Source organism: Drosophila willistoni (assembly GCF_018902025.1).
Source record: "Drosophila willistoni isolate 14030-0811.24 chromosome 2R unlocalized genomic scaffold, UCI_dwil_1.1 Seg167, whole genome shotgun sequence".
In the NCBI taxonomy this organism is placed as follows: Eukaryota; Metazoa; Arthropoda; class Insecta; order Diptera; family Drosophilidae; genus Drosophila; species Drosophila willistoni.
The window spans coordinates 3,546,620-3,558,837 of NW_025814050.1; the positions used below are offsets into that span (position 1 = coordinate 3,546,620).

The 12,218-nt window shown below is 39.8% G+C and overlaps 2 protein-coding genes and 1 long non-coding RNA gene across 7 annotated transcripts; 1 reads left to right on the top strand and 2 right to left on the bottom strand.

The window, feature by feature from the left end:
* The first annotated feature begins 255 nt into the window (after window positions 1-255).
* Window positions 256-7,409, top strand: LOC6644378 (epidermal growth factor receptor kinase substrate 8-like protein 2). The gene is made up of 6 exons (XM_002066639.4): window positions 256-479; window positions 4,750-5,100; window positions 5,161-5,307; window positions 5,369-6,886; window positions 6,952-7,119; window positions 7,178-7,409. The coding sequence occupies exons 2-6, from the start codon at window positions 4,759-4,761 to the stop codon at window positions 7,277-7,279; spliced, it is 2,277 nt and encodes a 758-aa protein (XP_002066675.1). The 5' UTR covers window positions 256-479; window positions 4,750-4,758; the 3' UTR covers window positions 7,280-7,409.
* LOC111518807 lies at window positions 2,172-2,973 on the bottom strand. 5 transcript variants are annotated; one of them, XR_006954095.1, is made up of 3 exons: window positions 2,569-2,973; window positions 2,369-2,436; window positions 2,172-2,311 (listed from the first exon to the last, which is right to left on the bottom strand). It is a non-coding gene; the product is annotated as an uncharacterized LOC111518807 (long non-coding RNA). The 5 variants fall into 5 exon arrangements; XR_006954094.1 differs by having other exon boundaries at window positions 2,551-2,973; XR_002724086.2 differs by having other exon boundaries at window positions 2,547-2,973.
* On the bottom strand, window positions 7,393-9,075 carry LOC6644379. Its single transcript, XM_002066640.3, has 3 exons — window positions 8,517-9,075; window positions 7,839-8,438; window positions 7,393-7,777 (listed from the first exon to the last, which is right to left on the bottom strand). The coding sequence occupies exons 1-3, from the start codon at window positions 8,603-8,605 to the stop codon at window positions 7,510-7,512; spliced, it is 957 nt and encodes a 318-aa protein (XP_002066676.1). The 5' UTR covers window positions 8,606-9,075; the 3' UTR covers window positions 7,393-7,509.
* Between the last annotated feature and the right edge of the window lie 3,143 nt (window positions 9,076-12,218).

Here is a 12,218-nt window from a genome sequence, read left to right on the forward strand (position 1 = left end):
ATGAGAGAGAGCCTATACATAAGTGCCCCCCCACCAACACACTGTTATTCTCTCACCTGTTACTGCTCTCTCGCGGTCTTTCTCTCTCTCTCTTTGAAAAGCAAACAAGTGGGCAACTTGTTGTTGGATTCGCTTCAACATGGCTTAGCTCTTGGCTAACGCTAATAGAGAGTCAGAGAAAGAGGGGGGAAGGGGAAGAGCGAGCGTAGCCAGGTAAGGCAGAGAGTCGGGCACAGGTAAAGTCTAGCCAAGTTAGTACTTATTCTGGGTCTGGCCTGACTAAACGCGACCGCAAGCAGCGCATGGAAAACGTTCGCGTGCGTTTGCTATTGTTGAAAGAAGAAAGAGAGAAGAAGAAAACTACACTCTTCCTCCCGCTAATCATCCTCCTCCTTTTCTAGCGATTTCGACGTTTGGAGGCGACAGTTTATAAGCGGGTAGTCAGAATTGAAAATAAAAACCGAAAGAAATACATAAAGGTAAAAAGCAAAGAGAAGCTTGTTTTGTGACTGTGTGTGTGTGTGCGTGCATGTGATGATGTGAGCCCAATTACAGTTAGTTTTTTTTCGTGTTATTTTTGTCTCTAATAACAATAATAATAATAATACTCTGTTTTGTGAGAGATCATCAGATACGTTCCATATAAACCAGTTGCAAAGTGTCAAAGCGAAATTCGAAATTCGTGCTAATTAGCAGAGGAATGCGCAAAGTGAGAGGATGATGATGAGATGATGTCTAAAAATGCTAACTAGATATGCATATACTAAACCCATACATAGATATTATATCGTTTATATAAAGGTTATAAAACTATTGTGCCTCTCTGTGTGTTTGTGTGTGTGTGTGTGGTATGCCATGGAAAATGCGGTCAATTAGAATACCAATACCAGTGCAATGCAACAGATATCAAATTAGTGAATGAATTGAACAAAAAGCATTGAAAATCAATACCGAAATAGAAACAACTGAAACCTGAAACTGAACGCCGCTCCCAGTTTGTTCACACACACACAAACACTCGCACTCACACCAACACATTGAAATATAGACGATTCACTCATAAAAATATCAACAGAGAGAGCGAAAGAGAGAGGAAGCAAAAAAAACATATACAGGTGGAAAAGAAAGCTTAAAAATGCGGTCGGTCAAAAAGTAAAGTTATAAACTCAGACTTGCTGGCGAAGTGGGGACAATTATAATACAACAAAAGAGTTTTACGACATGAAGTTTTAACAATGACTTCAAGATACCCCTCAGCCACTGCGGTAGCACTCCGAATTCATTTAATAACCAATAGAAAATATAACGACAAGATCTATTAATTGGTCGTTTTTATAAAATAAATGAAGAACAACACGAATGTATCAATCAATTTAATATGCTCCTTGCTATTATCAAACGCCTACAGGGTATACAAATCAGAGTTACCTTTTCAAGCAAAACTCACACACAAACTCACACAGACAGCTCTACAGGTTAATCGTGTGTATCAGTTGCGCATGCGCCTGAAAGAGACGGCAATAACGCTACTTGGGGTGTCGATGTCCATACACATATCTGTCTCTGCCTCCCCCACTCCCCTCCCCTAAAGTTACCTCTATCAAGAAATAACTGAGCGGTCTTGCCGTGTTTTGCTTGTAAGCGCTCTCTCGCACACACACTCAAACTCCTTGTCTCTTAAGCTGGTTTTATCTAACGTTTGTTGTTTTTGTTCGAGGGGCTTCCACCTTATCTATTAAAATATGTGTATGTTGTCCTTCCTAAAAAAAGAAAACAACAACAAAACATACAATTATTTTGAGAACTTAATTCCACGCATTTTCAGAGATAACTAACTTAAAAGCAGTCAGTGACAAATGACTTCAGTTTCCTAGTGCCATGCTTATCGCATACCTTAATTAATTATCATCTCTTTGCTTGGTTAGTTTCAAATTTATGATCCTATGCCAGATATTTAACTACTCCACAGTAATTTACTTTCACTTGAGCGATAATAATTTCTCTCATTTTTTTCCCCCCGTTTTTTTATCGCCTCTAAAACCAGAGATCTCTGGTAAATATTTTGACAATGATGCAATATGACGGCAAAGAAGTATGCATTGCCACAACAAAGACCCCAGTTTCAGTTCCCAGTATCAGTAGCACTTAAGTCGGTATCGGTTGTGTTGACTCTCAAAGCAGAAACATTTATTTTAAATATATATTTAGATATAAATACGTACAGGGACGGACCCTATCATATGGTAGGGAGTTTAAAAATCATCTGTTTCCTCTCTTTTCAACAAATAAATAATAAAAAAAACAGGAAACACTGTTCAAAAAACAAATATTTAAAGTTTATAAATCAAATAAGTCAGAGATTTCATACCAATTTAAGGGAATAAGGGGGCAAAGTGATCCCCCAATTAGCAGCCGCAGATCCGCCTCTGTAAAAATCTAAATAATAATAGAATTTACATTTTTTAGTGCCTCTCACATTATAATGATTCAACAAATATCGTTTTTAAGTTATTGAGTTTTAAAATAATAATTGTTAACCAACCTACATACTTAAATTGTTAAACGCACATTTAGTGACGTAGGAGTGACAAGGTACTAGCCCACTTTTTTTTGTGTTTCCAAGTTTCGAAAAGTGTCAAGTTAGCGCCGATCTTTGGTAATTCCATTCCTAGTTAGTTTTCGTTTTGGTATGCCAAAGCCCAGCCTAAGTAATCAGAGGAAAAGTTGTTGCTGTCACTTCAAGTCGAGGGAGCGGCTCAGTGGCTGTGGTACGCTCTCTCTCTCACATTGGCTCTCTGTGTTTGCATTTGCCATTGTGTGTGTGTGTGTGTGTGTGGGGATTTTGCAGGTGTGTTGTCGTTCGTAGAGAAGGAGACGAGAAGGTAGCGGAACATTGTTGGTGTGGCGATTTCTGAATTCCAAAGCTGCGCCGCGCAGCTGCGAACAAAATGCTAAAGTTTATGAATAGTTGCGGTTGTAGCCATGTGTGGAATGTGGGTCTCTGTCTGAGACTGAGACTGAGTCTGAGTCAATCCGAGATCGAGGAGTGCGCAATAGCAAATTCTAATACAAATATTCGAAGGTCGCCTCGAAACTGATATTCTAGTCACTGTTGAGATCGTCAAAAATATCGGATTTTAGTTTGAAAAAAGTAAACCAAAGTGAGATTCATTGTTAAAAGTACTTTCGGAATACAAATTTATCCCTAAAATGCATAACAACCTGTATTTGATTAATTGTTTTTATATGGACGAAATACAATGCTCATAATCAACATAGAAATAGTTATTAAACAAAATACTTCACAATTGTTCTATGTTTTTTTGCTTTTAGGAACTTTTAATAGTGAATTCAGCGTTTTAAAAAGATTTTCAACATTTTGATTAAGCAATTTCTGCACTTTCCACACAAAAAAAAAAGATTTGCAAGCATCCAATGTAAAAAACTCATTTTCACAATTTCTTAAGCTAAGTCTATGCACAGATTAACGTAAACATGTACTAGAGATTTCACCCAATCTCATGATTTTATCCCAAAAATTCACATACATAGATGTGATGTACATATGTATTGTATATATGTACATACATATCATCACATCATATCACATCACATCTCAACAAGGATAATGTAATTTAAATTTACTAGATTAGTTGTCTAAATTTACTAGATTAGTTGCCAGTCAAACAGTTAACAGAACAACATTTCCCAGCCATAAGCCGATTAGATCAGAGCATTTTTTACATAAGTACGGACGTGGTGTTTGTTCTAAGCCAAAGGCTATAGTTGCTAGTGCTTGTTAAAAATATTTAGGGTGATAGTTTTTCAACTTTATTCTATATCCCATCAGTAGATAATAATAACAATTTAAATTTAATTGGCATTTTATTGTCTATCTCAGTATAATTCAGGGAAACACAACAAAAGTTAATAAGAATAACAGAACAACATGAAAAAAATCCTGTGGATCCTCCTGCGGATATCCTATCCTATCTTAGCGATAGAGCATTTCAATGAAGAAAAAGTTAATTATAAATAATAAAGTTCAAAAGGGATTGACAAAAAACACACGATCTTGCAAAGCAGTTTAAAATTCATTCAAATAAATTACAACCAACTCATTCTGCCCATTTCAAACGACTTCCCTAGTAAAAAAAATCTGTTGAACTAGACTTTTTGATCTAATAATAAGGTATTTTGATTAGAAAGGAATTTATGTATAAAGATATTATTTTCAAAAAAACAAAGAGTTATCAACGACTAGATTAGATCATTTTATATATTATACGAAATTAACTGCTTAATTTTATACAAAATTAATAGACTTGTTATTTTTACACACCATATTTGAGAAACTTTGGCCATTAAGAAAATAACTCATTTTCCATATAAAGAACTTTCTATTCTGATCCCCTTTCGGCTTTACTATGGGGAAATTCAATTCAATAAAAATTTGACATTTTTTTCCCACAACAAAAATATTGTATTGTAATTATAATAAGTATTATTAATAATAATTCTTATTAATTAGATTGATGAAAAATAGCCTGAACTTTAATTTGAAACTCATAAGATTCGACGACGCGAGGTCTGAGAATTCTTTTAAGTGATAAATAAGAAATGAGTAAAAAATGTACAAATACTGCTTTAGAGTCTCAAATTAATAAAGATATGATAATTTTAGGACGTGATTATATATATATTATATTTTAGTAGCTTAACTTAATTAACATTTGATATTTTGTTTAGAATATCGTCATGGTTAATCATCATTCAAATGGAGGCGGCAGCGCCGGCAACAGCAGTGGAAGTCTACGGGGCGGCGGCGGAGCTCATGGAGGCGGAGGCGACTATTCCGGTGATGATCGTAGTGGCGAGGAGCGTGAGAGGCTCGATGGCGGAGGAGACTTGCATGATAAGCCCACATATCTGCTCGAACATTTGGCCACATTTACAGTTAACAAAGAGTCGGGCATTGTCTATCCAGCCGATGGAATGCGGCGTCTGCTACAGCTGGAGAAGACCACGGGTATATGGTCGCAGAAAATGCAGCTCTGTTTGGACTATCAATGGGTGCTGATCATGGACTATGAGACGGGGGTAGGTCAATATCAAACAATTCACTAAAGTGTTTGATTGATTATTGTTTTTCATCCTTAGAATATTATTGAGCGTTTCCCGGCCACATTGATCCAGGAGCCAACGGCGTTCACTTCGAACGATGCTATGGAACTGTATAACAATATCCTTGTCTTTATTGTCTCAGGTGGTGGTGGAGGATCCCGTTCCGAGATGCATATATTTCAGGTGAGATCGTATTGCTATACTTGGAACTTTCTTGTCCTTACCTAAATCACTTTCATTGCAGTCACAAAGCGTTTCCGCCGTTCATTTGGTGGAAGATCTGAAGCAATTGCGCAGTGGCAAGATAATAACGCAACAACGCGGTGGCACACCGAGCCATGTGGGAGGCCTCATGATGAGCAAGACATCGTCATCATCCTCGCATAGTCATCACCAGCGAGTAGAGCGTGAGAGGGAACGAGAGAGAGAAAGAGAACGAGAGAATCATCACCAGCATCATCATCAGATGCAGCATCAACGCACAAGCGTCGAGCAATACGGGCTAGGTCGTGGTGGACCCGGTGACGTGGTGGACCACAATGGCGAAACAGATTCCGAGCATGCCGGTGGCAATGATGCCCGGGATGAGACCAGTTCCACGTCCAGCGAGAAGTATGAACGCGATGTGGCCGTATTGAATCATTGTTTCGATGACATTGAAAAGTTTATAGCGAGATTGCAGCATGCGGCTGCTGCTTCCCGGGAGCTGGAGCGTCGTCGACGCAATCGCAAGACAAAGAAACGTGATCCCGGCGAGGGGTTGCTCACCCTACGGACTCGTCCGCCGCACGAGAAGGAGTTTGTGGATATTTTTGCCAAATTTAAATTGTCATTCAATTTACTGGCCAAGCTTAAGGCACACATTCACGATCCGAATGCCCCAGAATTGGTACATTTTCTCTTCACCCCGCTCGCCCTCATTGTGGAGGCCTCCAGTGACACCTACTACGAGTCCCAGTTACCGGCCCGTGTTGTGAATCCATTGCTGACACGCGAGGCCATCAATTTGCTAATCAATTGTGTTACCTCAAAGGAGACAGAATTGTGGCGCTCGTTGGGCGATGCTTGGGTCATTCCACGGGATCAATGGAAGGATGATGTTGGCTCCTATCATCCCGTATTCCTTGATGGCTGGTCACCGGACTATTTGGTCAACGACGAACTAGAACCAACCTCACCTTCGCCATCGCAATTGCAGGTGCAGGGGGGTAAAAAGAGATTGGAGGTCCAAGCCTCTGGTCGGAGTACAATGGGCGTTTACGATGACTACGACACGGGCAATGGCCTAGGACTAGGCATGGAGAAATACACCATTCATCATGGCAATGATCGTGATAGGGAAAGGGACAGAGATCGAGATCGTGTGCCAGTGGATCGTAGTGAGCTCTCCTTTGACTCGATTGAGGGTCGAGGCGGCGGGGGGATTGCAAATGGCTCAGGTCCCAATGCCAATGCTGGACCCTCACTGAGCGCCATTACAGCTGGTCTGCAAAATCTTCACACACGAGAAAGCCGAGGAGGCGGCGGAGGAGGAGGGGGAGGCTATGGCCCCTCTTCGGAGTTATCAGCTCCACCGGGTGGAGCTGGTCGCTCCAATGCCGCTTCTGCTGCTGCTGCTGCTCCTCATGTCAGCGACGACCAAATGCTGGAATCATGGCTAGAGGATCTACAAGCAACGGGAGCTAAAGTTGTACTTGTCACCTACCCGCGCACCGCCAACAATGACAAAGAACTAAGTGTCATGCGAGGCGAGTACTTGGAGGTAGGTTACCCAAAACAAAATGATGTTTCATTGCTTTGCTTAATTTACAATTGGTTTGCCCTTAGATTCTGGATGATACTCGAAAATGGTGGAAGGCACGAAATATGCGTGGTCAGGTGGCCCATGTGCCACATACCATAGTCACGCCCTTCAATTACGGAGACGGTGATGGAGCCCAGTTCTATGGTCAACAACAACAGCAATCGGCAGGCAAGAATAGCAGTCGTCACTTGGTAAGTATGGCATCCAGTCCCGTTTTCTAAGGCCTCGCTTAACTCTTAACTTTTACAGGATAACATGGGCATGGGGATGGAACAGCAGCGATCGCCGGATGCCACAGATATGATGCGTAGCAAACATTTAGGTAAAAAGGGCGAGTTTCGTTACTTTTAGTGAACATTCCAAAACGCATTTCGGTAATATATAATATAAACCATAAGACTAAGATTAAGTACGACTTGAGATCGATTTGGTTAAGAGATGAGACAGAGTGCAGTGGCAATAAATTGTGTTTGAATACCGAGTGGATTTCAATTTATTAAGATTGATTTTAACAGTTCAACTGGTGCAGATAATAAACGGAGCAATTCAAATTGGTTTCTCGTCCTGGAATATATTCAAATTTAAATGATGGACAATTTCTCCACACGGGCCAAGAGCGGGGAATCGGAATGATATTCAATGCTGCGAACAGCAAAATCTCCAGCCTCATTGGTAAGACACTTCAATGTAGATATCGAAAAGGGACGCACCGAGAAGTTATAGTATGTAAAATATTGCCCATTGACGGCTATAAGAAAGGCTCGATCTCCCAGTCCGAAGGCGATCTTGAAGAGTTTGCCACGCACAAAGGGAAATTCTCCCTCGGTCTCTTCATCGTCCGTTGAGAAGCTGCAAAGAGGAAAAGGAAAATTAATTAACAAAACAAAAAAACTTCGCTCTCATAGCTCACCTATTATCCTCTCGCTGATAGCTACGAGTCACAGTTGTACGCTCGAAATTCACATGAAATTTGAGCACTGACCGACCCGTGTCATTGCATTGAAAGCATATGGAAAATTCTGAATTGGGTAAACCTTTGGCGATGCACTCCATAACCACGACAGTGCCAGCATCATAACGCCGGGGCACATCACTCTGAAAGGCCACCCGATCGGAACCGGCCAAAATAAGGCTACGTGGAAATACCAAGGGGAACAGCATCCGATGATGGAACTGGGTTATCTTCTCAAAGTCCCCATAGACGCGAACGAAATTGATTTGCTTTGGGAATTTCAGAAACTCAAACGATCCGTACAATTGATCATTCACATAGATTTCAAAGCAACGCTGCAAAACGGCTACTCGGAAAGTGAAATTCTGACCCGGTTGTAAAGGATTTTTGGGGCCATCGCATTTCCAATTTTTCGATATCTCCTCCTGTTGCCATCCTTCGCCCGGTTGGAACATGCTCCGTATGATTTGCCCCTCACGAAAATTCGCCTCGATTTTAAGAAAAACAGTTTCACTTTCATTCTGGGCATTCACATTGTCCGTTAGATCCAACGAAATTCTGAAAAACAATGCGAAAATAAAGAACATCCAAATCGAACACCATCGAAATAGGCAAAAGCAAAAAAGTATAGCCTACTTATTGGGATGCGGCTTGCAGCGTCCATTCACAATGAGAACATGACCAAATGGCACCTCGGTCAATACTTTCGCCTTCCAAATGTTCATAGCTGCTCAATGGTAATAACAATAATGCTGCTCTGCTCAACGGATCCAATGCAACTGATTTACAATAAACATTTCCCCTTTTTTCATGGGGCCCTTTTGTTTTATGCGATGTTATGCTAATAGATTTGCCATATTCATTGCCTTTCTACATTTATTATTATGGATGGAAGTGGAATGAAATGAGGAATTACCTGCAGCCGCATGCAAACAAGACACCAGGGGCGGACTATGGCCCCAAAAAGGGTCCATGCAACTTTGAAAGGAAACGTTAAAACAATGGGCGGGGAAGTGCTCTAAAATTTGATACTTTTGGCGTGTGTTAGTTTAGTTTTTCAAGAAATCATGATCGAAATTTCAAAATATTAGGTATTTCGTACATATTGGAATACAAATATTATCGACTCTTTATAGTAAATTCAAACTTTACAGGCAATTTTCTGAAAACTTTATTTTTCAAATAAGAGCTAGAAAAGCTTTTTAATGTTATTTTTTAGCATAATGACCACAAAAATACCATTTTAAAGGAAAAATGGTTGTCAAAATTTCTGGAAAATACACTTTTTTTTTTGTTAAAAGTATTTTTTTTAGCTAGGTTCATATAGTCAGCATGAGATTAATAAATGTTAGAAATGTCGGTTTTTAGTTTTTCAAGAAGAACCAGAATACCGATAGACCTCAATCTTAGGCACCTATATAGAAATTTTGCATTATACATAAATATATAAACCAAAGTACATTGCAATTTTGGAAAAAATCTAACACATTACACATTTTTTTCTATCAACGGAAAGTTAAGAGTTTCCCCCTGTAATACTTCAATAGCTTTCCAACTTTACGTCGCCATTTCTGAAATGGATCATAAGGAACCTAGTACAACTAAATTTAAAAAGATTTTTCAGTCATTGGAGTTGCTTTTAGGTAAAAACTCATATCACATTGAGTGGATATCATGAAGTATTTGGTAAAAATTAAATGCTTCAAAGATTGATTTCAAAAGGTGAATGAAAAAACTTTGCTTCCCAATATCTCAGCATCCTTGTTTTAGTGTAAGTCAAGTTTGGCTTAAGAATTTCATCCTTTCTAACAAAAATCTTTAAGAAATCGCTTGGGCCCGGTTTGGACGCAATCCGTTCCTGTTTGTTATGGACATGAACAGAGACTGAGAGAGAGAGAGAGAGTATAATACTAGAAGTATGTGGTAGTACATAGAGTAAGGTTATCCTCCAGTGACGACGAGCCAAAATCACCCACCCCTAAGAACCTTGCGCCTTTTATTTATTTGATTCAATCCTTGCCTTTGCCTTTGCTTTTTGTAACCCATAACTGTCATCCTGAAGTTCTTTTCACGGTTGTTCGTTTAGTTGTTGTTGTTGTTGTTATAGTTGTTGCGTGTCTCGTCGGCGCGGGAAGGCAACAACACTGGCAACAGCAACAGCAACAACACCTAAAACAACAAGGCAACAATTGATTCCCTGTCCAAAAGTTTTTGCATTTACTGCAAACGAAGTGCGACTAGGCGGCACTCCGGCACTCGTCATCCTCCAATCCTCCTATCGTCTTTGAAGGAACACACAAAGGCTGGCAGTCAGTCAAGCAGGCAATTCATTTCTTTTTTCTGACAGTTAGCTGAAGTTCGCCTACAACTACTACGTCTACGCCCAGTGACATCTCTGGCCATATTCCAACCAACCCAGTTAAGTATTGAGGGGAAAACCCATACCAAAAAATTCAAATAGTTGGTCAAGGACATGGGAAAAACGATCTTTAAAAACAAATGAACTCAAGAAAGTACCAAGCATTTAAAATTAAGAAAATGAACTAAAAATGGGTAAACATACAATTTAAGGCCATTTAATACGAAAATTGAACTTTATTTATATGAGGGTTTTGTTTTTGTTGTAGATCATGTCAAGTTTATATTCACTTATAATAGATTTTTGTTACCACTATCAATAACATGCCAACTTGGCAAAATGTCTAGATAAGAAGATGGGAATGAAAATAAAATCATTGATCTAATAAATCTTGGCAAAAGCAAACAAAAAATTTACGATAAGAACTTAACCCCCAAAACGACATTCCATTTCCATTTTCTTAGCTCAAGTTCAACAACAATATATTTTTCCAAGCGTACATGAGAGCCTTTCGTGCAGTCTTTCCATAATTTTCTTGTCCATCTATGTCTTTTGTGTGTCTGTCTATCCATCGTTTGCATTGAATTGCAATTTTCTGGACAGTTTTTATTTTTGGGTTTTACCTTGATAATACTACCTACCTACCACTAATCTACAAAATGGTTCTAAGAGGTACCGGTACCTGCTGTATACCGTCAAAAACATAAATTTGCTAATTGGCTAAGCGAAGGAGCCATAAATTGATTCTGTTGGCAAGTTGCTGCGACCTTGTCGACCTTTTGCCGCCATCAATCAGAGGAGAAGGCAGAGTTGGCAGCTGAATTGGGTAAATACTACCAACTAATGAAGTAATCGTGTCGACGATTTCCACTTTAATTTCCGCTTGTCACTTGTCCCCACCAGCAACTAAAAACTGATAACCGAATAGAACTTGCTTGCCATGTTTTAGCCTTCTACATAATTTAGTTTTTGTAAACGTTGCACAATTAGCAATGCGGCGAAGAGGAACTTGGGATGCGGCAGGGGGGGGAAATGTGCCACGTTGTCAGGTCAAACATTTAGAAGCTTACCTCACATTTTACCTGTATGTATTTCTCTAAAATAAAGTCTTATCGCAAATGTACGGCGTCCCCCCGTCTGTGGGCCCCTCGGCCCATAGATTCTTTTGCAGTGTCTTGTGCTCTAATAGCCGCCATGTCGAATCGTTTAAAAAGCAAGCGACGACACGTCTACAGTAGAAACAAAATATAAAAATCAGATTTTACACTCGTGGCCAAGTAACGCCGGGCGATGCGACCAATTCGAACAAGCCATAATGATAATGACTTTATGCCCATGCCACGACTGAACCGACAGAAACCATTGAGCGGGAGGGCAACGGTAGCGCTCTTTTTGATTATGGCAGTTAATCAGTTTTAACGTCAATTGATTAGGTTTCGATTCACCACCAGCACCTCCACCCGCCACCCGCCACCGTTGTGCAATGGAGAAAAGAATACACGATGCAAAGAAACTTTTGTAAAGTACGTTCAGCTTATCGCAAAACCATCTGCATTCAATTCTTTATTCGTCCGATGGTTTAGGTGACGTCGACACAACATGGGAATATACATATATCTCGTATAATGATCGACAGATTCGCAACGGTTCTGTGTATTGGAACTACTTCACCACGTGTCGCAATTGTACGGACATGAAAATAACTTAAGCCAAACGAACAAACTTTTTGCATTTTGAAATAATTCACAGTTTGAATTCCCTTGGCCCAAGTAATTCGCTGCCCCCAAAAAATGAAATGGAAAACGGTTTTAAATTTTTTTTTAGCAAGTGTTTTACACGTAGGCACAGAGAGATACAAATACATATACTATATGTACGTAGAACAACGCGAGATCGATCCAGTTGGAGCGATCGATCATTTTGAATCGTTATGCACTTGTCGCGTATCGGAACGTAACTGAAATGTTGAAAATGTGGGT